Source organism: Coregonus lavaretus, assembly GCF_964263955.1.
Source record: "Coregonus lavaretus genome assembly, chromosome: 16".
Lineage (NCBI taxonomy): Eukaryota > Metazoa > Chordata > Actinopteri > Salmoniformes > Salmonidae > Coregonus > Coregonus lavaretus.
In genome coordinates, this window is record NC_140003.1 from 39,008,728 (window position 1) to 39,034,254 (window position 25,527).

General features: G+C 43.6%; 1 protein-coding gene and 1 pseudogene across 2 annotated transcripts in view; one reads left to right on the plus strand and one right to left on the minus strand.

Annotated features, from left to right (window-relative positions):
* The window catches only part of LOC311144048 (importin subunit alpha-4-like), a 32,805-nt gene extending 19,806 nt beyond the window's left edge, over positions 1-12,999 (plus strand). The window contains exons 14-17 of the mRNA XM_084179984.1: positions 5,994-6,065; positions 6,310-6,472; positions 6,571-6,665; positions 12,065-12,999. Coding sequence (XP_084036110.1) covers positions 5,994-6,065; positions 6,310-6,472; positions 6,571-6,665; positions 12,065-12,163 — 429 coding nt within the window. The 3' untranslated portion in view covers positions 12,164-12,999. The remainder of the gene's footprint in view (positions 1-5,993; positions 6,066-6,309; positions 6,473-6,570; positions 6,666-12,064) is intronic.
* Positions 13,000-20,589: 7,590 nt separating this feature from the next.
* Positions 20,590-21,185, minus strand: LOC311143591 (ADP-ribosylation factor-like protein 11; annotated as a pseudogene). The gene has a single exon. The product of its transcript is annotated as an ADP-ribosylation factor-like protein 11 (transcript).
* Positions 21,186-25,527: the final 4,342 nt, after the last annotated feature.

Here is a 25,527-nt window from a genome sequence, read left to right on the forward strand (position 1 = left end):
CATGGAACGGGCAGTCCTTCCCCGGGAGGAAGAGCAGCTCCGTCTTGCCGAGGTTCAGCTTGAGGTGGTGATCCGTCATCCACACTGATATGTCTGCCAGACATGCAGAGATGCGATTCGCCACCTGGTTATCAGAAGGGGGAAAGGAGAAGATTAGTTGTGTGTCGTCTGCGTAACAATTATAGGAGAGGCCATGTGAGGATATGACAGAGCCAAGTGACTTGGTGTATAGCGAGAATAGGAGAGGGCCTAGAACTGAGCCCTGGGGGACACCAGTGGTGAGAGCACGTGGTGCGGAGACAGATTCTCGCCACGCCACTTGGTAGGAGCGACCGGTCAGGTAGGACGCAATCCAAGAGTGAGCCGCACCAGAGATGCGCAACTCGGAGAGGGTGGAGAGGAGGATCTGATGGTTCACAGTATCAAAGGCAGCAGACAGGTCTAGAAGGACAAGAGCAGAGGAGAGCGAGTTAGCTTTAGCAGTGCGGAGAGCCTCCGTGACACAGAGAAGAGCAGTCTCAGTTGAATGACCAGTCTTGAAACCTGACTGGTTTGGATCAAGAAAGTCATTCTGAGAGAGAGAGCAAGAGAGTTGGCTAGAGATGGCACGCTCAAGAGTTTTGGAGAGAAAAGAAAGAAGAGATACTGGTCTGTAGTTGTTGACATCGGAGGGATCAAGTGTTGGTTTTTTGAGGAGGGGTGCAACTCTCGCTCTCTTGAAGACGGAAGGGACATAGCCAGCGGGCTATGAGTTGATGAGCGAAGTGAGGTAAGGGAGAAGGTCACCGGAGATGGTCTGGAGAAGAGAGGAGGGGATAGGGTCAAGCGGGCAGGTTGTTGGGCGGCTGGCCGTCGCAAGATTTCATCTGGAGAGAGAGGGGAGAAGGAGGTCAAAGCATAGGGTAGGGCAGTGTGAGCAGGACCAGCAGTGTCATTTGACTTAACAAACGAGGATCGGATGTCGTCAACCTTCTTTTCAAAATGGTTGACGAAGTCATCCACAGAGAGGGGGGAGGGGGAGGAGGATTCAGCAGGGAGGAGAAGGTGGCAAATAGCTTCCTAGGGTTAGAGGCAGATGCTTGGAATTTAGTGGTAGAAAGTGGCTTTAGCAGCAGAAACAGATGAAGAAAATGTAGAGAGGAGGGAGTGAAAAGATGCCAGGTCTGCAGGGAGTCTAGTTTTCCTCCATTTCCGCTCGGCTGCCCGGAGCCCTGTTCCGTGAGTTCGCAATGAGTCGTCAAACCACGGAGCAGGAGGGGAGGACCGAGCCAGCCGGGAGGATAGGGGACATAGAGAGTCACAGGATGCAGAAAGGGAGGAGAGGAGGCAGAATCAGGAGATTGGAGGGAGAAGAATTGAGCAGAGGGAAGAGATGATGGGATGGAAGAGGAGAGAGTAGCGGGAGAGAGAGCGAAGGTTGCGACGGCGCATTACCATCTGAGTAGGGGCAGAGTGAGTAGTGTTGGAGGAGAGCGAGAGAGAAAAGGATACAAAGTAGTGGTCGGAGACATGGAGGGGAGTTGCAGTGAGATTAGTAGAAGAACAGCATCTAGTAAAGATGAGGTCAAGCGTATTGCCTGCCTTGTGAGTAGGGGGGGACGGTGAGAGGGTGAGGTCAAAAGAGGAGAGGAGTGGAAAGAAGGAGGCAGAGAGAAATGAGTCAAAGGTAGACGTAGGGAGGTTGAAGTCACCCAGAACTGTGAGGGGTGAGCCATCCTCAGGAAAGGAACTTATCAAGGTGTCAAGCTCATTGATGAACTCTCCAAGGGAACCTGGAGGGCGATAAATGACAAGGATGTTAAGCTTGAATGGGCTAGTGACTGTGACAGCATGGAATTCAAATGAGGAGATCGACAGATGGGTCAGGGGAAAAAGAGAGAATGTCCACTTGGGAGGGATGAGGATTCCTGTGCCACCGCCGCGCTGACCAGATGCTCTCGGGGTATGCGAGAACACATGATCAGACGAGGAAAGAGCAGTAGGAGTAGTAGTGTTTTCTGTGGTAATCCATATTTCCGTCAGCGCCAAGAAGTCGAGGGACTGGAGGGTGGCATAGGCTAAGATGAACTCTGCCTTGTTGGCCGCAGAACAGCAGTTCCACAGGCTACCGGAGACCTGGAACGCCACGTGGGTCGTGCGTGCAGGGACCACCAGATTAGTGGCCGCAGCCACGCCGTGTGAAGCGTTTGTATGGCCTTTGCGGAGAGAAGAGAACAGGGATAGACAGACACATAGTTGACAGGCTACAGAAAAGGCTACAATAATGCAAAGGAGATTGGAATGAAATTAACTAAGCATCTGGGAAAGCGAGAGAGCGGGGCCTCCCTCACGTTTCACTGAAACACTCAAATATAACTCTCCCAACTTCCACTTTAGATTAATAGACTTTAGTTAGTGTCTGGTCTATTAGCGATGTTACCAAACAGTAGTTCTGTCTCTTGCCTCTAGTTAGCGTCTGGTCTATTAGCGATGTTACCAACAGACTAGTTCTGTCTCAAACAAAATCCGTAGACTGTACAGTTTAAACAGCTTGGAAAATTCCAGAAAATGATGTCATGGCTTTAGAAGCTTCTGATAGACTAATTGACATAATTTGAGTCAATTGGAGGTGTACCTGTGGATGTATTTCAAGGCCTACCTTCAAACTCAGTGCCTCTTTGCTTGACATAATGGGAAAATCAAAAGAAATCAGCCATGACCTCAGAATAAACATTGTAGACCTCCACAAGTCTGGTTAATCCTTGGGAGTTATTTCCAAACGCCTGAAGGTACCACGTTCATCTGTACAAACAATAGTACGCAAGTATAAACACCACGGGACCACGCAGCCGTCATACCGCTCAGGAAGGATACGCGTTCTGTCTCCTAGAGATTAACGTACTTTGGTGCGAAAAGTGCATATCAATCCCAGAACAACAGCAAAGGACCTTGTGAAGATGCTGGAGGAAACAGGTACAAAAGTATCTACAGTTGAAGTCGGAAGTTTACATACACCTTAGCAAAAATACATTTATACTCAGTTTTTCACAATTCTTGACATTTAATCCTAGTAAAAATGCTCTGTTTTAGGTCAGTTAGGATCACCACTTTAAGAATGTGAAATGTCAGAATAATAGTAGTGATTTATTTCAGCTTTTATTTCTTTCATCACATTCCCAGTGGGTCAGAAGTTTACATACACTCAATTAGTATTTGGTAGCATTGCCTTTAAATTGTTTAACTTGGGTCAAATGTTTTGAGTAGCCTTCCACAAGCTTCTCACAATAAGTTGGGTGAATTTTGGCCCATACCTCCTGACAGAGCTGGTGTAACTGAGTCAGGTTTGTAGGCCTCCTTGCTCGCACACGCCTTTTCAGTTCTGCCCACACATTTTCTATAGGATTGAGGTCAGGGTTTTGTGATGGCCACTCCAATACCTTGACTTTGTTGTCCTTAAGCCATTTTGCCACAACTTTGGAAGTATGCTTGGGGTCACTGTCCATTTGGAAGACCCATTTGCGACCAAGCTTTAACTTCCTGACAGATGTCTTGATGTTGCTTCAATATATCCACATAATTTTCCTTCCTCATGATGCCATCTATTTTGTGAAGTGCACCAGTCCCTTCTGCAGCAAAGCACCCCCACAGCATGATGCTGCCACCCCCGTGCTTCACGGTTGGGATGGTGATCTTTTCCTCCAAACATAACAATGGTCATTATGGCCAAACAAATCTATTTGTGTTTCATCAGACCAGAGGACATTTCTCCAAAAAGTAAGATCTTTGGCCCCATGTGCAGTTGCAAACAATAGTCTGGCTTTTTTATGGCGGTTTTGGAGCAGTGGCTTCTTCCTTGATGAGCGGCCTTTCAGGTTGGCCCTCCTGTAGCTCAGTTGGTAGAGCATGGCGTTTGCAACGCAAGGGTTGTGGCGTCGTTTCCCACGGGAGGCCAGTATGAAAAATGTATGCACTCACGAATTGTAAGTCGCTCCGGATAAGAGCGTCTGCTAAATGACTAAAATGTAAATGTGAAAATAGGACTTGTTTTACTGTGGATATAGATACTTTTGTACCTGTTTCCTCCAGCATCTTCACAAGGTCCTTTGCTGTTGTTCTGTGATTGATTTGCACTTTTCGCACCAAAGTACGTTAATCTCTAGGAGACAGAACGCGTCTCCTTCCTGAGCGGTATGATGGCTGCGTGGTCCCATGGTGTTTATACTTGCGTACTATTGTTTGTACAGATGAACGTGGTACCTTCAGGCATTTGGAAATTGCTCCCAAGGATGAACCAGACTTGTGGAGGTCTACAATTCTTTTTCTGAGGTCTTGGCTGATTTTCTTTTGATTTTCCTATGTCAAGCAAGGAGGCACTGAGTTTGAAGGTAGGCCTTGAAATTCATCCACAGGTACACCTCCAATTGACTCAAACAATGTCAATTATCCTATCAGAAGCTTCTAAAGCCATGACATCATTTTCTGGAATTTTCCAAGCTGTTTAAAGGCACAGTCAACTTGGTGTATGTAAACTTCTGACCCACTGGAATGTTGATATAGTGAAATAATCTGTCTGTAAACAATTGTTGGAAAAATTACTTGTCATGCACAAAGTAGATGTCCTAACCGACTTGCCAAAACTATAGTTTGTTAACAAGACATTTGTGGAGTGGTTGAAAAATGAGTTTTAATGACTCCAACCTAAGTGTATTTAAACTTCCGACTTCAACTGTATATCCACAGTAAAAACGAGTCCTATATCGACAACTTGAATGGCCGCTCAGCAAGGATGAAGCAATTGCTCCAAAACCGCCATAAAAAAGCCAGACTACGGTTTGCAACTGCACATGAGAACAAAGATCGTACTTTTTGGAGAAATGTCCTCTGGTCTGATGAAACAAAAATAGAACTGTTTGGCCATAATGACCATTGTTATGTTTGGAGGAAAAAGGGGATGCTTGCAAGCCGAAGAACACCATCCCAACCGTGAAGCACGGAGGTGGCAGCATCATGCACTTCACAAAATAGATGGCATCATAAGGAAGGAAAATGATGTGGATCAAGACATCAGTCAGGAAGTTAAAGCTTGGTCCCCAAGCATACTTCCAAAGTTGTGGCAAAATTGCTTAAGGACAACAAAGCCAAGGTATTGGAGTGGCCATCACAAAGCCCTGACCTCAATCCTATAGAAAATTTGTGGGCTGAACTGAAAAAGCGTGTGCGAGCAAGGAGGCCTACAAACCTGACTCAGTTACACCAGCTCTGTCAGGAGGAAGGGGCCAAAATTCACCCAACTTATTGTGGGAAGCTTGTGGAAGGCTACCCCAAACGTTTGACCCAAGTTAAACAATTTTAAAGGCAATGCTACCAAATACTAATTGAGTGTATGTAAACTTCTGACCCATTTGGGAATGTGATTAAATAAATAAAAGCTGAAATAAATTATTCTCCCTACTATTATTCTGACATTTCACATTCTTTAAAATAAAGTGGTGATCCTAACTGACCTAAGACAGGGGATTTTTACTAGGATTAAATGTCAGGAATTGTGAAGAACTGAGTTGAAATATATTTGGCTAAGGTGTATGTAAACTTCTGACTTCAACTGTAAATAATAAATAATCAACCAGTGCAGATATGAATTGCCGTAGTCAATTCAATCATCTTTTTCTTGCCAAGGTAGGATTTACCCTCCGTCGTCCTCTTCCAAACCTCTCCTCTCCACTTTGAATGACCTTTTCTTGACTGGCTGGCCATTTCTCCTCCCCCTCGGTTGTGCCTCTACAAGCAAAAATGTACTTAAGTACATATAACTCATTACTTTTAGCGTGTTACTACCCACCTCTGCCCGTTTGGAACACTGACAAGTAGAGATAATAAAGGATATATCTGATTGGGTGGGCCTGGCTCCGCCGTACGTACATGGCTGGTGTCTGTGTGAGCCTGAGAGAGATTATATTCCTGTCATTGCTGTGTAGTGATATGTTACGTAGTGCTGACAGCCTGTGTGTCTGCAGGGGGACTTTGGGACTCAGAAGGAGGCAGCATGGGCCATCAGCAACCTCACCATCAGTGGCAGGAAAGACCAGGTGAGTCTTACACACACACACACACACACACACACTGCAACCTCTATCAGCCATAGGAGAGACTACTGACTTAGACATGGACCGGTACGGGGCTGCACTGCCATGCCAGGGCCTCTAGAGCTGGAGCATTCATACTAGTGAGTTTATTAACTAGTCTAATGCCAGTGACTGAACCTGCTTACACAATCATAAGTGTCAGCAGTTATTTGTCAGAAATGCTTACTGCTGTCTTTTCTGTGTGTAGGTGGAGTACCTGGTGCAGCAGAATGTGGTCCCTCCGTTCTGCAGCCTGCTGTCAGTGAAGGACTCCCAGGTGGTCCAGGTGCTCCTAGACGGCCTCAAGAACGTCCTCATCATGGCCGGGGACGAGGCCAGCACCGTCACTGAGATCATAGAGGAGTGTGGAGGTGTGTGTGCCTGCATATTCTCATGATGGGTAGAGGAGGTACTGTGTGTCTGAAGTGAATTGATGCTTTCTGACTGTTCCTCCCTCTGATCTGCTCAGGTCTGGAGAAGATTGAGAATCTGCAGCAACATGAGAATGAGGACATCTACAAACTAGCCTTCGAGATTATTGACCAGTACTTCTCAGGCGACGATGTGAGTTAGAAATCACACACAGTCCAGGGTTTCCTTTAGGAAAATGTGGCGCCAGACATTTGACCTGAAGCATTTTCATTAACCCGACCCATATGCATTGGGTGCGTAACCTGATTAGGGCGTCCACCCACGGTGCTCAGATTGACAAATCACATTTAGATTAAGGTAATTAATCTTAACAGAACATGCAACTCGAGGATGCAACGGCGTGCGTCCTTACCGAATTCCGATGTGCACTTTGAAAATGTTAGAATAACTGTCCACATTTTACTTTTCCTCAGCCAGTAGAAAAGTTGACCTAATCTATTGGTCAGCTTGTTCTCTACGAGAAATAAATAGCCTTTTCAAAACACTGTGACAGTTGTGGGAAGATAGATCCCAAATTCATCCAACCAGTAGGCCTAGGCTACATAAAATCCAATAAAAAAAACTTAAAAAGCAATAAGGCTGATGCGACAGATGAGAACACTTAGCTTAAAATGTTGATAAACTATTTCTTCACATTATTATAGCAATGTGCACAAGGCAGTAGACTATACACAAATGTTTCTTTCACAATGCAATTAGCGGTAAAACACCGTTGTCAAAAGTGCACCGCACTTGTGAGCAGTTTCATGTCACAGAGATGACTAGGATTGTGACATTGGCCATTGCCTACTGGACAATGAAAGAAAGTTGATTTGAAAACCAAAAGAACATCAGTGAAATAGGCTAGCCTACTGGTTTCAGTGGCAAATTGAAGTATTTTTAAAATAATTGCCTCCACGGATATGGTCGGATTTTGGCTAGGCTACTTTGAAGCAAGGTGCTTCATAATATGTAGTAAAAGGTTCTGGTTTCAAACAATTAAAGCTGCAATATGTAACTTTTTGGGCGACCTGACCAAATTCACATAGAAACGTGAGTTATAGATCTGTCATTCTCATTGAAGAAAGTCTAAAAAGCAGATCTGTTCTATGTGTACTATTTCTATGCTTCCTGTTCTTTAAGTTTCATTTTTGCGATTTTTACTTTCGGTTTTGTACACCAGCTTCAAACAGCTGAAAATACAATATTTTTGGTTATGGATAAGATGCACTACATTACCAAAAGTATGTGGACACCTGCTCGTCAAACATCTCATTCCAAAATCATGGGCGTTAATTTGAAGTTCGTCCCCCCCTTTGCTGCTATAACAGCCTTCACTCTTCTGGGAAGGCGTTCCACTAGATGTTGGAACATTGCTGCGGGGACTTGCTTCCATTCAGCCACGAGCATTCGTGAGGTCGGGCAATGATGTTGGCCAATTAGGAATGGCTCGCGGTCGGCGTTCCAATTCATCCCAAAGGTGTTAGATGGGGTCGAGGTCAGGGCTCTGTGCAGGCCAGTGAAAAGTCAAGTTCTTCCACACCGACCTACAGTGGGGGGGGGGGAAAGTATTTAGTCATCCACCAATTGTGCAAGTTCTCCCACTTAAAAAGATGAGAGAGGCCTGTAATTTTCATCATAGGTACACGTCAACTATGACAGACAAATTGAGAGAAAAAATCCAGAAAATCACATTGTAGGATTTTTAATGAATTTATTTGCAAATTATGGTGGAAAATAAGTATTTGGTCTCCTACAAACAAGCAAGATTTCTGACTCTCACAGACCTGTAACTTCTTCTTTGAGGCTCCTCTGTCCTCCACTCGTTACCTGTATTAATGGCACCTGTTTGAACTTGTTATCAGTATAAAAGACACCTGTCCACAACCTCAAACAGTCACACTCCAAACTCCACTATGGCCAAGACCAAAGAGCTGTCAAAGGATACCAGAAACAAAATTGTAGACCTGCACCAGGCTGGGAAGACTGAATCTGCAATAGGTAAGCAGCTTGGTTTGAAGAAATCAACTGTGGGAGCAATTATTAGGAAATGGAAGACATACAAGACCACTGATAATCTCCCTCGATCTGGGGCTCCACGCAAGATCTCACCCGTGGGGTCAAAATGATCACAAGAACGGTGAGCAAAAATCCCAGAACCACACGGGGGACCTAGTGAATGACCTGCAGAGAGCTGGGACCAAAGTAACAAAGCCTACCATCAGTAACACACTACGCCGCCAGGGACTCAAATCCTGCAGTGCTAGACGTGTCCCCCTGCTTAAGCCAGTACATGTCCAGGCCCGTCTGAAGTTTGCTAGAGTGCATTTGGATGATGATCCAGAAGAGGATTGGGAGAATGTCATATGGTCAGATGAAACCAAAATATAACTTTTTGGTAAAAACTCAACTCGTCGTGTTTGGAGGACAAAGAATGCTGAGTTGCATCCAAAGAACACCATACCTACTGTGAAGCATGGGGGTGGAAACATCATGCTTTGGGGCTGTTTTTCTGCAAAGGGACCAGGACGACTGATCCGTGTAAAGGAAAGAATGAATGGGGCCATGTATCGTGAGATTTTGAGTGAAAACCTCCTTCCATCAGCAAGGGAATTGAAGATGAAACGTGGCTGGGTCTTTCAGCATGACAATGATCCCAAACACACCGCCCGGACAACGAAGGAGTGGCTTCGTAAGAAGCATTTCAAGGTCCTGGAGTGGCCTAGCCAGTCTCCAGATCTCAACCCCATAGAAAATCTTTGGAGGGAGTTGAAAGTCCGTGTTGCCCAGCGACAGCCCCAAAACATCACTGCTCTAGAGGAGATCTGCATGGAGGAATGGGCCAAAATACCAGCAACAGTGTGTGAAAACCTTGTGAAGACTTACAGAAAACGTTTCACCTGTGTCATTGCCAACAAAGGGTATATAACAAAGTATTGAGAAACTTTTGTTATTGACCAAATACTTATTTTCCACCATAATTTGCAAATAAATTCATAAAAAATCCTACAATGTGATTTTCTGGATTTTTTTTCTCATTTTGTCTGTCATAGTTGACATGTACCTATGATGAAAATTACAGGCCTCATCTTTTTAAGTGGGAGAACTTGCACAATTGGTGGCTGACTAAATACTTTTTTCCCCCACTGTAGATGCCATTTCTGTATGGACCTCACTTTGTGCACGGGGTCATTGTCATGCTGAAACAGGAAAGGGCCTTCCCCAAACTGTTGCCACAAAGTTGGAAGCACAGAATCGTCTAGAATGTAATTGTATAATGTAGCATTAAGATTTCCCTTCACTGGAACTAAGGGGCCTTGCCTGAACCATGAAAAACAGCCCCAGACCATTATTCCTCCTCCACCAAAGTGTACAGTTAGCGCTATGCATTCGGGCAGGTAGCGTTCTCCTGGCATCCGCCAAACCCAGATTTGTCCATCAGACTGCCAGATGATGAAGCGCGATTCATCACTCCATTGAACGCGTTCCCACTGCTCCAGAGTCCAATGGCGGCAAGCTTTGCAGCACTCCAGCCAACGCTTGGCATTGTGCATGGTGATCTTATGCTTGTGTGTGCGGCTTCTTGGCAATGGAAACCCATTTCATGAAGCTCCCGACGAACAGTTATTGTGCTGAAGTTGCTTCCAGATGCAGTTTGGACCTCGGTAGTGAGTGTTGAAACTGAGGACAGACATTTTTACGCACTTCAGCACTCAGTGGTCCCGTTGTGTCAGCAATGGGTGTAGCTGAAATAGCCGAATCCACTCATTTGTGTCCACTTACTTTTGTGTGTATATAGTGCATTTCACAGCAGTTTTAAATGGTACAATGATTCTCTACACTATACTTGCTTGCTTTGTGACATAAACTGAAGTTAGGAAGGCTATTTGAATTTTAGCAACCAGGAAATGGCGGAGCGATTTCTGCGTAGTGCATCTTTTTTAAGGATATGTTTTCAAAATGCATACTGTCCCCAGCTCACTGCAAAGTGATGTGATGCGCTGAAGCCTGCCTACCGTTGCCAGCTTCTGGAATTGTGTACAGATCCTTGCGACGTGGGGCCGTGCATTATCATGCTGAAACGTGGTGGCAGCAGATGAGTGGCACGACAATGGGCCTCAGGATCTCGTCACGGTATCTCTGTGCATTCAAATTGCCATCGATAAAATGCAATTGTATTTGTTGTCCGTAGCTTATGCCAGCCCTAACCCCATCGCCACCATGGGGCACTCTGTTCACAACGCTGACATCAGCAAACCGCTTGCCCACACGTGGTCTGCGGTTGTGAGGCCGGTTGGACGTAATGCCACATTTTCTAAAATGATGTTGGCTTATGGTAGAGAAATTAACATTAAGTTATTTGGCAACAGCTCTGGTGGACATGCCAATTGCACGCTCCCTCTGTGGCGTTGTGACAACTGCACATTTCAAGTGGCCTTTTATTGTCCCCAGCACAAAGTGCACCTGTGTAATGATCATGCTTCTTGATATGCCACACCTGTCAGGTGGATGGATTATCTTGGCAAAAGAGAAATGTTCACTAACAGGGATGTAAACAAATGTGTGCACAATTTGAGATAAATAAGCTTTTTGTGCATATGGAACATTTCTGGGATATTTTATTTCAGCTCATGAAACATGGAACCAACACTTTACATGTTGAATTTATTTTTGTTCAGTATAAAAATACTAGCTATTTTTAATTGTGGCCATCAAAACAGTTTAACATGTGAGTGCATTTAGAATTGTTGGGCAATGATTGGACTTGAATGAGCTTGTTGTGGAAATTCTTCACCAGGGACACGAAGTCAAATTTAAATGAATCATAGTTTTATTAAAAGTTAACTGGAGAGTTTCCAACCAACTCATTGCACCAAGTACACATGTCGATTAGGAGCTCCTCCGGGGCAGTCCCGTTAGAGCTCTTATATACAGACAAGTTATATTTGCATGATTTAGCTTATTCATTCCTAATTAATTCCTAATTAACGTTTGCTTCATGACAGACCAATCAATACCTCACGAGGCTTCTTCTCTCTAAGCTGAGACCTTGAAACTGAGATCTTTCATCCTCTAAACAAGGGTGTGGCCGTACTGCATAATTACAGATACTGATAGTGAGGATTTGTTCAATGAGTCAGTTGCATGAACACATAAATTGTTAAATAGAAGAGCACCAACACAACATTTTCCATCACAAGCTGTTTGAGGAGCTGTAGCAGCAGCTCTCGAGCTGTCAGACAGACTTCCCGCTCAAACTAGGCTCTGTATGCTGTGTGATAAATATTAAGACACATAACGACTAACACAAATACACACGTGCCAATTTAGTCCCACTAAATTATGCAAATGAGCCTATAGATTTTTAAGCATGACCGGTGAAATGTATTTACATAAGAATAGTATTTCCATCAATGAATAGGCTAAAAAGCATTATTTTGCAATGGGATTTTTCTTCTTCTCCTGGACAATTGGCCGGCATAAATGTTATTTATCGTCTTTTACTGGCTGACAAACACTGACCCTTCGTCTTCTTTCTCTCTCCCTCTCAGATTGATGAGGATCCCAGTTTGATTCCTGAAGCCACCCAAGGAGGGACCTTCAACTTTGACGCCGCCTCCAGCCTGCAGACAAAGGAGTTCAAGTTCTAGGAGCCGGTCCATCCGGCTTCACTTGTACAGTCTAACCCACCCCAGACATTCATCCATCTATCTATCCTCCTATCTGGCAACCTGCTATAGAAGGATTGAACCCACCTACCATCACTATTACTCCAACATGGCCACCCACCTTGCGATGGAAGGATTCACCAACCATCACCACCACCACAATACTCCACCTCTGCACTGAAGGGTTACTGAAAACGACCACCTTCCACCACAACCTGGCAACCCAATACAAATGGGTCCAGCTCATTCATCCAGCACCAGTACAATCTGGCCACCCGCGAGGGGAGGATCTCAGGCAGTCTTAGCCAATGCTTTGAAATGTCATGTGAAATCACAAGGAAGGAAGAAAAAGCCTTTTGGGGCAATATTTTTGAATTGCCAAATGTCACCATCTACACACACGCACAAAAACACACAGTTGAAGACACTTGGAAATCATTTCTGTGCATACTTGTTTTAGAAAACATCATCACAGATGGGGAAAGGATACTGCTGTTTATTTGCGGTTTATTTTTGTGCATCACCCCCGGATTGTCCCCTGGTCGTGGACACTCGCACTCTCTTGCTATCGCTCTCTCTCGATGGCCGAGTGCCCCCAATTAAAGATGTTAACCCCAGAGCGAAGCCATGAACAGGCATGGACCCTGCCCCCCTCCCCAAAGTCCTAGGACAGGAAGGGGCGGGATTTAGGCAGGAAGAGCATTTTAGGCAGACTGACTGACAGACATTTTGAGTCACTTTTTGTTATTTTTGAGACTTCTCTTTAATCATGATGTGGAGTTATGGATTTTTATTTATTAAATGAAAGGTAATTTTATAAAAAAAAAAAAATATATATATATATATATATATATATATAATGCTGCAAAACTGGTTCATAGAAGTATATAATTGTTTAGCAATTTTGCTCTAATTCAGGGGAGAGCAAAATAAAAAAGCTTCATTTTTTTCAGATCTGGCAACCTGAGGTTGGAGGAAAACCATAGAGAATGATCGAGGACTATAGGGCCCAAAAGCTCATTTTAGCATGGGCAGCGCCATTGAGGGCTTCCACCATTTTAATGTAGTCAACTGTGGGACTTCCAACTTGTTGGAGTAATGTCCAACCGGGTCATCAGGAGGGTTCAGCCAATCGTGAAAAATAAAATTGACTACTTTAAAATGGAGATTGCCTCAATGCCGCTGCCCATGCTGTCACAGACACTATATAATGGCACAGATACAAAGATGATTCCTCTATCCATCTCTATGGGTCCAGGATGTGGAGCTTCCAGGTTTGCCATTTTTACTTTTATATTTTCTTCAGCCTCATGCACACGTCTGAGTATTTATTTTTTTCTCTCTTCCTGCGGAAAGAAGACTGGACTAACAGAGGATAGAACACGACCTCTGACCTATACAGAACTTTACACTTTATTTTTTATTCTTTTTAATGAAGAGGTCATAAGCATCCTGAATAATGTGCATCTCTTAAACTCGTCTCTTGAGAATGTATAAGTATATATTTCCATAATGCCTGTACAAAGCTGGTGCAGCTGAACAGTCATTGTTGAAACTGACTCACTCTACAGAACGATAACATTGGCTACTTATTGTCAAAGACGGATGGGGAGGTTGTTCCGTTGACATTTTTCATTTTAGATTTTCATAATGTATTGTGATGACATGCTGATGAATCTGAGAACAGTCTTGTCTATCTGTAGGGACCGACTGTGTCATTGTACCGTCCCAGAGCCGGTCCCAGTTGGTCTCCAGGACCTAGGTGGTGTGAGGTCTCGCCCACGAAAAGTAGGTCCAGTTGTCCGGTCACTACTGTAGAGGTACACTACCGGTCCAAAGTTTTAGAACACCTACTCATTCAAGGGTTTTTCTTTATTTTTACTATTTTCTACGTTGTAGAATAATAGTGAAGACATCAAAATGATGAAATTACACATATGGAATCATGCAGTAACCTAAAAAGTGTTAAACAAATCAAAATATATTTTATATTTGAGATTCTTCAAATAGCCACCCTTTGCCTTGATGACAGCTTTGCACACTCTTGGCATTCTCTCAACCAGCTTCATGAGGTAGTCATCTGCACTTCATCACTCTCCTTCTTGGTAAAATAACCCTTACACAGCCTGGAGGTGTGTTGGGTCATTGTCCTGTTGAAAAACATATGATAGTCCCACTAAGGCCAAACCAGATGGGATGGCGTATCGCTGCAGAATGCTGTGGTAGTCATGCTGGTTAAGTGTGCCTTGAATTCTAAATAAATCATAGACAGTGTCACCAGCAAAGCACCCCCACACCATAACACCACCTCCTCCATGCTTTACGGTGGGAAATACACATGCGGAGATCATCCGTTCACCCACACCGCGTCTCACAAAGACACGGCGGTTGGAACCAAAGATCTCCAATTTGGACTCCAGACCAAAGGACAAATTTCCACCGGTCTAATGTCCATTGCTCGTGTTTCTTGGCCCAAGCAAGTTTCTTCTTCTTATTGGTGTCCTTTAGTAGTGGTTTCATTGCAGCAATTCGACCATGAAGGCCTGATTCACAGTCTCCTCTGAAAAGTAGATGTTGAGATGTGTCTGTTACTTGAACTCTGAAGCATTTATTTGGGCTGCAATTTCTGAGGCTGGTAACTCTAATGAACTTATCCTCTGCAGCAGAGGTAACTCTGGGTCTTCTATTCCTGTGGTGGTCCTCATGAGAGCCAGTTTCATCATAGCGCTTGATGGTTTTTGCGACTGCACGTGAAGAAACGTTCCCCCCCCCCCCCCCCCCACCTTGTCACAACACAACTGATTGTCTCAAACGCATTAAGAAGGAAAGAAATTCCACAAATTAACTTTTAAGAAGGCACACCTGTTAATTGAAATGCATTCCAGGTGACTACCTCATGAAGCTGGTTGAGAGAATGCCAAGAGTGCAAAGCTGTCATCAAGGCAAAGGGTGGCTATTTGAAGAATCTCAAAGATATAAAATATATTTTGATTCGTTTTAACATTTGTTTTGGTTACTACATGATTCCATATGTGTTATTTCATAGTTTTGATGTCTTCACTATTATTCTACAATGTAGAAAATAGTAAAAATAAAGAAAAACCCTTGAATGAGTTGGTGTTCTAAAACTTTTGATAGGTAGTGTACAAGACATTGGCTACTCTGCTACCACAAGGCATGATACTCTTTGCAGCAGTATGTTTGAACAGGCCATTAGGCTGCTAACTACTGATTGACAGTGGGGAGTGTGGGGTGGAGGAGTGGGTTTGGAATAGGGGGGTGTTAAAAGCAGCCCAGGCTTGTTTTGGAACTAGTTGTTTATTACTGATGAACCAAACCTTAGAGGGTGTCATGAACTATCCCCCTAGACAGACCGAGCCACTTTAAAGAATTACAATTTCTTTGGCTTGCTTTAAAGAATTACAATTTCTTTGGCTTGCTTTAAAGAATTACAATTTCTTTGGCTTGCTTTAAAGAATTACAATTTCTTTGGCTCGCTTTAAAGAATTACAATTTATTTGGCTTGTATCAGAAAACGATACAAGCTTATGTTTGTTGCAAGATTTTTACTTGCTGGAGAAAAGTTGTTTTAAAAAAGAGAAAGAAATGACAGCGTTTTGGCCTCATTTGTTTATCTTTTCTACATTTTAGATGGAATTATTCTCTTTAAGGTGGCTCGCTGATGCTTTCAACTCTTGTGCATATTAAAGACGAGAGCGAGTTGAAATTCATTGTGCCTTTTTTGTTTTTAATTTATACTTAACTACATTTTTTTTCCTTTAGAAAAGACAAATGTACTAATGAAAAAAGCACCAAAAAGCTAGAAGCTGTTGGAGCATCTGAAACGGGAGACGTTTGTGTGGTGTCTCCCATGTTGCTGGAGTGTGCTACGAGTAGTCAACGCTGCTCTCTGCTGTAGAGAGCGATTGTTCTATTTTGTTGTCTGAGGATTGTAACCCATTATGACATATCACACCTCCTTCCACCTATACCAACATTGTCTTCAGAAAGTATTCATACCCGTTGTGTAGCTCGGTTGGTAGAGCATGGCGCTTGCAACGCCAGGGTTGTGGGTTTCAATTCCCACGGGGGACCAGTATGAAAAAAATAAAAATAAAGTATGCACTCACTAACTGTAAGTCGCTCTGGATAAGGGTGTCTGCTAAATGACGTAAATGTAAAAATGTTTCAAAATGGATTAAATAGATATATTTTTTATCACCCATCTACACACACTAACCCGTAATGACCAAGTGAGTCATGTTTTTTGAAATTTTAGCAAAGTTATTGAAAAGGAAATACAGAAGTCTAATTTACAGAAGTATTCACACCCCTGAGTCAATACATGTTAGAATCACCTGTGGCAGCGATTTACAGCTGTGAGTCTTTCTGGGTAAGTCTCTAAGAGCTTTGCACACCTGGATAGTGCAACATTTCCCCATTTTATTATTTTCAAAATTCTTCATTCTCTGTCAAATTGTTTGGTGATCATTGCTAGATGACAAACATTTTCAGGTAGATGTAAGTCAAAACTGTAACTCAGCCACTCAGGAACATTCACTGTCTTCTTGGTAAGCAACTCCAGTGTAGATTTGCTGCTTGGAATGGCAACTGCTTGGCATCCGAAAATATAACACAAATACACTATACATACAAAAGTATGTGGACACCCCTTCAAATTAGTGTATTCGGCTATTTCAGACACACCCGTTGCTGACGGGTGTATAAAATCGAGCACACCGCCATGCAATCTCCATAGACAAACATTGGCAGTAGAATGTCCTTACTGAAGAGCTCAGTGACTTTCAACGTGGCACAGTCATAGGATGCCACCTTTCCAACAAGTTAGTCAAATTTCTGCCCTGCTAGAGCTGCCCCTGTCAACTATAAGTGCTGTTATTATGAAGTGGAAACGTCTAGGAGCATCAATGGCTCAGCCGCGAAGTGGTAGGCCACACAAACTCACTGAATGGGACCACCGAATGCTGAAGTGCATAGCGCGTAAAAATGTCTGTCCTCGGTTGCAACACTCACTACCGAGTTCCAAACTGCCTCTGGAAGCAACGTCGGCACAAGAACTGTTCATCGTGAGCTTCATGAAATAAGTTTCCATGGCCGAACAGCCATACACAAGCCTAAGATCACCATGCGCAATGCCAAGCATCGGCTGGAGTGGTATAAAGCTCGCTGTCTTTGGACTCCGGAGCAGTGGAAACGCGTTCTCTGGAGTGATCATTCACGCTTCACCATCTGGCAGTCCGACGGACAAATCTGAGGTTGGCGGATGCCAGGAGAACACTACCTGCCCCAATGCATAGTGCCAACTGTAAAGTTTGGTGGAGGAGGAATAATGGTCTGGGGCTGTTTTTCATGGTTCGGGCTAGGCCCCTTAGTTCCAGTGAAGGGGAATCTTAAAGCTACAGCATACAAAGACATTCTAGACGATTCTGTGCTTCCAACTTTGTCAACAGTTTGGGAAAGGCCCTTTCCTGTTTCAGCATGACAATGCCCCACTGCACAAAGCGAGGTCCATACAGAAATGGTTTGTCAAGATCGGTGTGTAAGAGCTTGACTGGCCTGTACAGAGCCCTGACCTCAACCCCATTGAACACCTTTGGGATGAATTGGAACGCAGACTGCGAGCCAGGCCTAATCGCCCGACCTCACTAATGCTCTTGTGGCTGAATGGAAGCAAGTCCCTGCAGCAATGTTCCAACATCCTAGTGGAAAGCCTACATATTAATGCCCATGATTTTGGAATGAGATGTTTGACGAGCAGGTGTCCACATACTTTTGGTCATATTGTGTATCTTCATTAGATAAGTATTCAACCACCTGAGTCGCTACACTTTTTAGAAAAACCTTTGGCAGTGATTATAGCTGTGAGTGTTTCTGGGTAAGTCTCTAAGAGCTTTGCACACCTGGATTGCACAATATTTGCCCATGCAATATTTTTTAAAATTCTTCAAGCTCTGTCAAGTTGGTTGTTGATCATTGCTAAACAGCCATTTTCAAGTCTTGCCATAGATTTTCAAGCTGATTTAAGTCAAAACTGTAAGTAGGTCACTCAGGAACATTCAATGTCGTCTTGGTAAGCTACTCCAGTGTAGATTTGGTCATGTGTTTTAGGTTGTTGTCCTGCTGAAAGGTGAATTAGTCTCCCAGTGTCTGTTGTAAAGCAGACGGAACCAGGTTTTCCTCTAGGAATTTGCCTGTGCTTAGCTCTATTCCATTTCATTTTTATTCCCCCCCCCAAAAATCTCCCTGTTCTTGCTGATGACAAGCATACCCATAATATGATGCAGCCACCACCATGCTCAGTGACGTGTTGGATTTGCCCCAAACATTATGCTTTTATTCAGGACATAAAGTTGATTTCTTTGCCCCTTTCTCACAGTTTTACTTTAGTGCCTTATTGCAAACAGGATGCATGTTTTGGAATATTTTTATTCTGTACAAGCATCCTTCTTTTCACTGTCATTTAGGGCAGTATTGTGGAGTAACTACAATGTTGATCCATCCTTAGTTTTCTCCTATCACTGCCATTAAACTGTGTAACTGTGTAAATGTCACGATTGGCGTAATGGTGAAATCCCTGAGCGCCTGTATCTTTGTAGTGACTGGGTGTATTGATTCTCCATCCAAAGTGTAATTAATAACTTCTTCATGCTCAAAGGGATATTACATTTCTGCTTCTTTTTTTATACCCATCTACCAATAGGTGCCCTTCTTTGCGAGGCACTAGAAAACCTCCCTGGTATTTGTGGTTGAATCTGTGTTTGAAATTCACTGCCCGACTGAGGTACCTTACAATTATCTGTATGTGTGGGGTACAGAGATGGGGCAGTCATTCAAAAATCATGTTAAACACTATTATAGCACACAGAATGAGTCCATGCAACTTATGCGACTTGTTAAGCACATTTTTACTCCTGGACTTACTTAGGCTTGCCATGACAAAGGGTTTGAATACTTATTGACTTGACATTTTAGCTTTTCATTTTTAATGAATTTGTAAGAATGTCTAAACATAATTCCACTTTGACATTATGGGGTATTGTGTCTAGGCCAGTATCACAAAATCCCAATTTAATCAATTTTATATTCAGGCTGTAACACAACAAAATGTGGAAAATACCAAGGGGTGAGAATACTTTCTGAAGGCACCTCACCACAAACAAACCCATCAACGCCACATTCTGCTAATCAATCAGGGGATTATGATTATGACATCACTTCCTCTCATCTCATCCTCAGGACATGGTCTCTGTACTACTGATCCTAACCAAAATAAACTTGCTGTTATCCATTGGATCCTCACTGCTGCAAGCTTTCTGATTGATACACTAACATCAAGGTATGTTGTCTGGGAAAAAATGGGGAGAGATATTCTGAAAGAAGGGACAAAGTGACTATGCTCTCATGTCTGTGATTTAGAGTTGCTGTCCATGGTACCTGGAGAAATATACCTGATGCATTTGCTCTTAAACGCTTAAAAATACCAGTCAATAATCATCAGCTTTACAGAATGTACGACTAAAGGTTTTGTTATTTTAATGTAACTGTATATCACCAATCCCTTCAGTCTGGTAGTGTCAACACTTCAATCTGTAGTAGTAACCTTCATTGATTTAACTTCCAGGGAGAAACTACTGTATAACCAGCCGGACTGCTGTCGTAGCCGGCCGCGACCGGGAGACCCATGGGGCGGCGCACAATTGGCCCAGCGTCGTCCAGGGTAGGGGAGGGAATGGCCGGCAGGGGATGTAGCTCAGTTGGTAGAGCATGGCGTTTGCAACGCCAGGGTTGTGGGTTCGATAAAATAATGTATGTGCTAACTGTAAGTCGCTCTGGATAAGAGCGTCTGCTAAATGACGTAAATGTAATGTAATGTAAATGGCTGAACTAATGAGACCACCCTGTGGTGTAGAAGGGTACTGCATCTTCTGGAAATGGTCAAAATGAGTGGCGCTCGTGACATTGCTATAGGGAGATTAGTTTAATGTATAATACATGTAATTGTTACAGTGAGTGTAAAAACAGGTGGATGATCCCATTGGGGTTTTGTCCTTTTGATAAAAGTAGCCATTTAACTCCAATCTGCGCTGCAAATCATTCTCAAGACCCATTGAATAGTTTCCTTCAGAGAGAAAGTCACAACTGTTTCTATACTCAAATAACCTACTGGCCTGATACATTCTCTGAGGCATGGAGCTAGTTAGTGATGGGAGCACAGTTAGCTTATGAAAAGCTTCACAGGTTCCCTTTTGTCCTCCTGTTGTGTGTGTGTGCCTATTCTTTACCTGTGTGTGTGTGTATGAGAGCCCATGCCTTGTCCATTGTTCTATGTATTTACAGAAGTTTTCCATAAATCCCTGTGTGTGTGTCTGCTATGTCTGAGTTACCCCTCAGCGCTGTCTGATGAGTGTGGCCAGAGAGCCCAGGGCCTCTTGGAGCCCCAGCCCGTTGCGAGTGCTGCACCCCTGCACCTCCCAGTCTCTGTCCCAGCACTGCTCCAGCCCCAGCCCTTCCATCACTTCCTGGAGCCCCATCGTCTCGGGGAGGTCCATCTTATTAACCAGCACCATTAGGGGAACCCCCCTCACCCTCTCATCCCCCAGCACTCTTCCCAACGCCCCCCTGGCCTCCCCGATCCGTCCCCGGTCTTCCCCGTCCACCATGAACAGCAGGGCATCGCAGTCCTCCATGTGGTCTCCCCACTGGGCTCGCATGCCCCTCTGGCCCCCTATGTCCCACACGGTGAGCTCTGGGCCAGAGTCCAGCACCAGCGAGCCCACGTTGAAGCCCACGGTGGGGGTGGTGTGCGCCAGCTCGCCCCTCTGAAGGTGGTGGAGGAGGGTGGACTTCCCCGCCCCATCCAGGCCCACTAGAACCACTTTGGCCATGTGGCTGTGAGACTGTCTGCACAGGGCCAGGCCCATGACAGACAGGACGTTGAGGTTTTTATGAAGGTTTCTGCAGATCTGTGATGGTTGGAGTCCATCCAAGCTTTTCCTTTAATAGTCCAATGAGTGGAGCAGATCAGTTAAGCATCCAAGGCATAGAAATTAATAATCACATCTTCAGTTATCAGCAAGGTCCTGATTCCTCTTCCTGTTGGTTGGTGAGGATGTAATCCAGCTGCTTGCCATTACACCTTTGTGCTGAAATGGATGCTCCTACAGCACAGCTGAATACCACTGAACAGTCATAACCAAATTAGATATCATCTAGTTATTTTCATGTGTTTGCATGCAGCTTTCTAAACCAGCGCTAGCTCCCATTGGACTGATCAACCCAGGTGACTGGGATCTCAATCACTGGGAATGGTAACCATGGCAGTGGCTTCATCTGGGTTACACCTGTGGCAGTTAAATAATTCAATAAGTTGATGAGAAATTGGTTGTGTGGGTAGTTTATTTTCAGAGCTACTAAAATCAGAAATGGGAGGTGGAGGAACAACAACGAGGGGTAAAACAAGCTTGTTAATCAAACAAACAGACAAACTGACCAAGGATATGGATCAAATGAACTTCTGCTCTGACCCTAGATTTCGAGTATGTAGAAATTAATAATCACATCTTCAGTTATCAGCAAGGTCCTGATTCCTCTTCCTGTTGGTTGGTGAGGATGTAATCCAGCTGCTTGCCATTACACCTTTGTGCTGAAATGGATGCTCCTACAGCACAGCTGAATACCACTGAACAGTCATAACCAAATTAGATATCATCTAGTTATTTTCATGTGTTTGCATGCAGCTTTCTAAACCAGCGCTAGCTCCCATTGGACTGATCAACCCAGGTGACTGGGATCTCAATCACTGGGAATGGTAACCATGGCAGTGGCTTCATCTGGGTTACACCTGTGGCAGTTAAATAATTCAATAAGTTGATGAGAAATTGGTTGTGTGGGTAGTTTATTTTCAGAGCTACTAAAATCAGAAATGGGAGGTGGAGGAACAACAACGAGGGGTAAAACAAGCTTGTTAATCAAACAGACAAACTGACCAAGGATATGGATCAAATGAACTTCTGCTCTGACCCTAGATTTAGAGTGAATGAAACACCCACTGAATCAACTGGGCTGCGTTCAGTACGTTTTTACATTCTGGTGCGTTCAATTGAACGGAAACTGCTGTACTAAACTACAGTTGAAAAACGGGGAGGTTGTGGGTTGGGGAGCACTCAACATGGCCACTGCCCTTTTTTAAATACATCACTCATCGCTTCAAGCCACGCCTTGCCACAGCCACCAAACGGGAGCAAACGTACCTTAAAGTCTGTTCGAGTATGTACGAGAACGTTTTGAGGAAATGTGTCATTCAGTACAAAACATTCCACAACGTAACAAATGTTAAAGCAAACTGAACGAAACTTTGAACCCCCCCCCATGATTAACTGAGGGTTCAGGAGCAACTGGATCAGGAGAGAGATCAGGCTTCTTGCAAAACCTGACTTATGAGAATTATTTCATCATTCATGTTTGGGGGGGGGTTTATGGTCACTGCGTGGCTGCGCACGACTCCAACACCATAATTAAGTTTGCTGACGGCACGACGGTGGTAGGCCTGATCACCGACTACAATGAGACAGTCTATAGGGAGGTCGTCAGAGACCTCTCCCTCAATGGCAATAAGACAAAGGAGCTGATTGTCAAGTTCCTCGGCGTCAACATCATTAAGGATCTATCATGGTCTACACACACCAACACAGTCGTGAAGAGGGTACGTCAACGCCTCTTCCCCCTCAGGAGGTTAGTGGCACCTTAATTGGGGAGGATGGACTCGTGGTAATGGCTGGAGCGGAATAGGTAGAATGGTATCAAACATGTTTTCAATGTGTTTGATGCCATTCGCTCCATTCCAGACATTATTATGAGCCATCCTCCCCTCAGCAGCCTCCACTGCTCAGGAGGCTGAAAATATTTGGCATGGGCTCTCAGATCCTCAAAAAGATCTACATTTGCACCACTGAGAGCATCTTGACTGGCTTCATCACGGCTTGGTATAGTAACTGCTTGGCATCCGACTGCAAGGCACTACAGTGGGTAGTGCGTACGGCCCAGTACATCACTGGGGCCGAGCTCCCTGCCATTCAGGACCTCAATACCATGCTGTGTCAGAGGAAGACCCTAAAAATTGTCAGACTCCAGCTACCCAAGTCATAAACTGTTTTGTCTGCTACCGCATGGCAAGCGGTACCGAGGCACCGAGTCTGGAACCAGCAAGACCCTGAACAGCTTCTAACCCCAAAACATAAGACTGCTAAATAGTTAGTCCGGGTAGCTAATGGATAACTATTTAACTATCTGCATTGACCCTTTATGCTGCTGCTACAGTTTATTATCTCTCCTGTTGCCTAGTCACATTATCCCTACCTATACAGTAGGTACATATCTACCTCAACTACCTCGTACCCCTGCACATCTACTAGGTACTGGTACCCTGTGTATAAAGCCAAGTTATCGCTACTCATTGTGTATTAATTATTACTTTTATTATTGCATGTTGATACTTTTGTATTATTCCTCTATTTTCTCTCTCTCTGCATTGTTGGGAAGGGCCGTAAGTAAACATTTCACTGTTAGTCTACACACCTGTTGTTTACGAAGCCAATTATTTTTTAAATATTTTTTTTTAGATATTGTGGTGGCCGAACAACGATGCTGATATGCTGTGTTGACAAGGAATCCGCTGACACTGTACTTTGATTATAAAGGTTTATTATATCAAAAGATTTCAGCGTCAATTTACAGATTTCTGCAGAATCTGGAGAACAACTAACCCAATCTCAAATATGATTATTCTCCCCGTCCTTTGTTGAAAACCTGGTATATATCCTATGTAACATAAGATGGGTGTTTTGAATAGACCAATCCCTGGCTTCCACATATCCAAGTCTCCTCTGTTTCAGGGGGCCCCTATAGTAATGCTTTCCAGATGTTTCAGCAAGGCAGAGTAAAGATCATCTAACACACCATTTGCAAATGTCAGCCAAAATTATAAACTGTTCAGATACTACATATTTCCCCCCTTCGAGACTAATTAAGTCTCGAAAACTAAAAGAATAGGATTATGACAAATAACAATTTTTATTACATCAGAATTCTTGAGTAACTTTAGCAATAAACCAACATTTATGGAGAATAAACACCTTTTTTATGTAAACACATTTTCGTGGAGCGTAAACACATTTTTATGGAGTGTGAGAGCGAAAAACCTGTCTGGCAGCTTTCATTCCAAATATCCATCAATCAATCAAGACAGGAACATTCTCTCACGGCCCCTCTGCCCCAGGCAACCACCTAAGTACTCCAGATCAATTTATAAATCTTTATCAATGCATTTTAAGCTATGATGCAATTGAATACACATTAAAACCTCAGAAAACAAAATACAATCAAAAATGTCCACATTCAAGCTGGTCGACCCATCGGACCCTCCTGTGGATTCTCTCTGTCCCTGCCTAGTCCCAATATTCCTAAGCATCCACGAAAAAAACTAAAACATCTGAGGTCCCCACATGTACCAAACAACAGAAAACATCATTCTTCAAAAAATTAATACAGAAAGAATATGACGCGAATTATGTATTACACATGCAAATATGTATATAAATCATTGCAGACACTGAAATGTAGTCCCCTGCACTGCATCTCCTCAGCAGTGTCGACTTTCAATGCAACGTCAATGATGGAATCTGAACATTTCCACACCGTCCTTGTTCAACTTCCTCCAGTCCATTCATATTGTCCATGTTTGAGTATTTGAATCCCACTCTACACATTCCCCCATATGCTTCTGGAAGAAAAGAAAACGCCAACCAGTGTCTTTTGCAAAGCAACACATGCAAATTAAAACATCAATATCAACAATAATATAAAAATGATATATAAAATGAATCACATTCCATTTCCCCCCTTTGATTCATAAGAAAATACTAAATATCACAATAATATTTAAAGAAATGTGAAAAATTATTACACAATCAGATATTCAAAATGGATATCTATCATCAATACTCCATCCAGTCCCACTTGTTCATCTCCATCTAGATCAGTAACAGTTAACTACGGCATCTGAGTGCATCACAACTCCAACCCATCTCAATATCATAGCCTTCGCAAAAGTCAATAACAAAAGCAAAACATCACACACAGCACTACAAGGGTCGCTACTAAAATCTGAACCATCACTGCTCCCACTGGGCCTAACTGATCTTGCAACCAAGCCTTCGCTGACCATCCAGCTCCTTCAGATTGACCAAACGCATCCCTTATACTCTTCAATGCATCTATAACACTAGTGATATTATCGGAACTATCGGGGATCAAAGTATAACAATCGT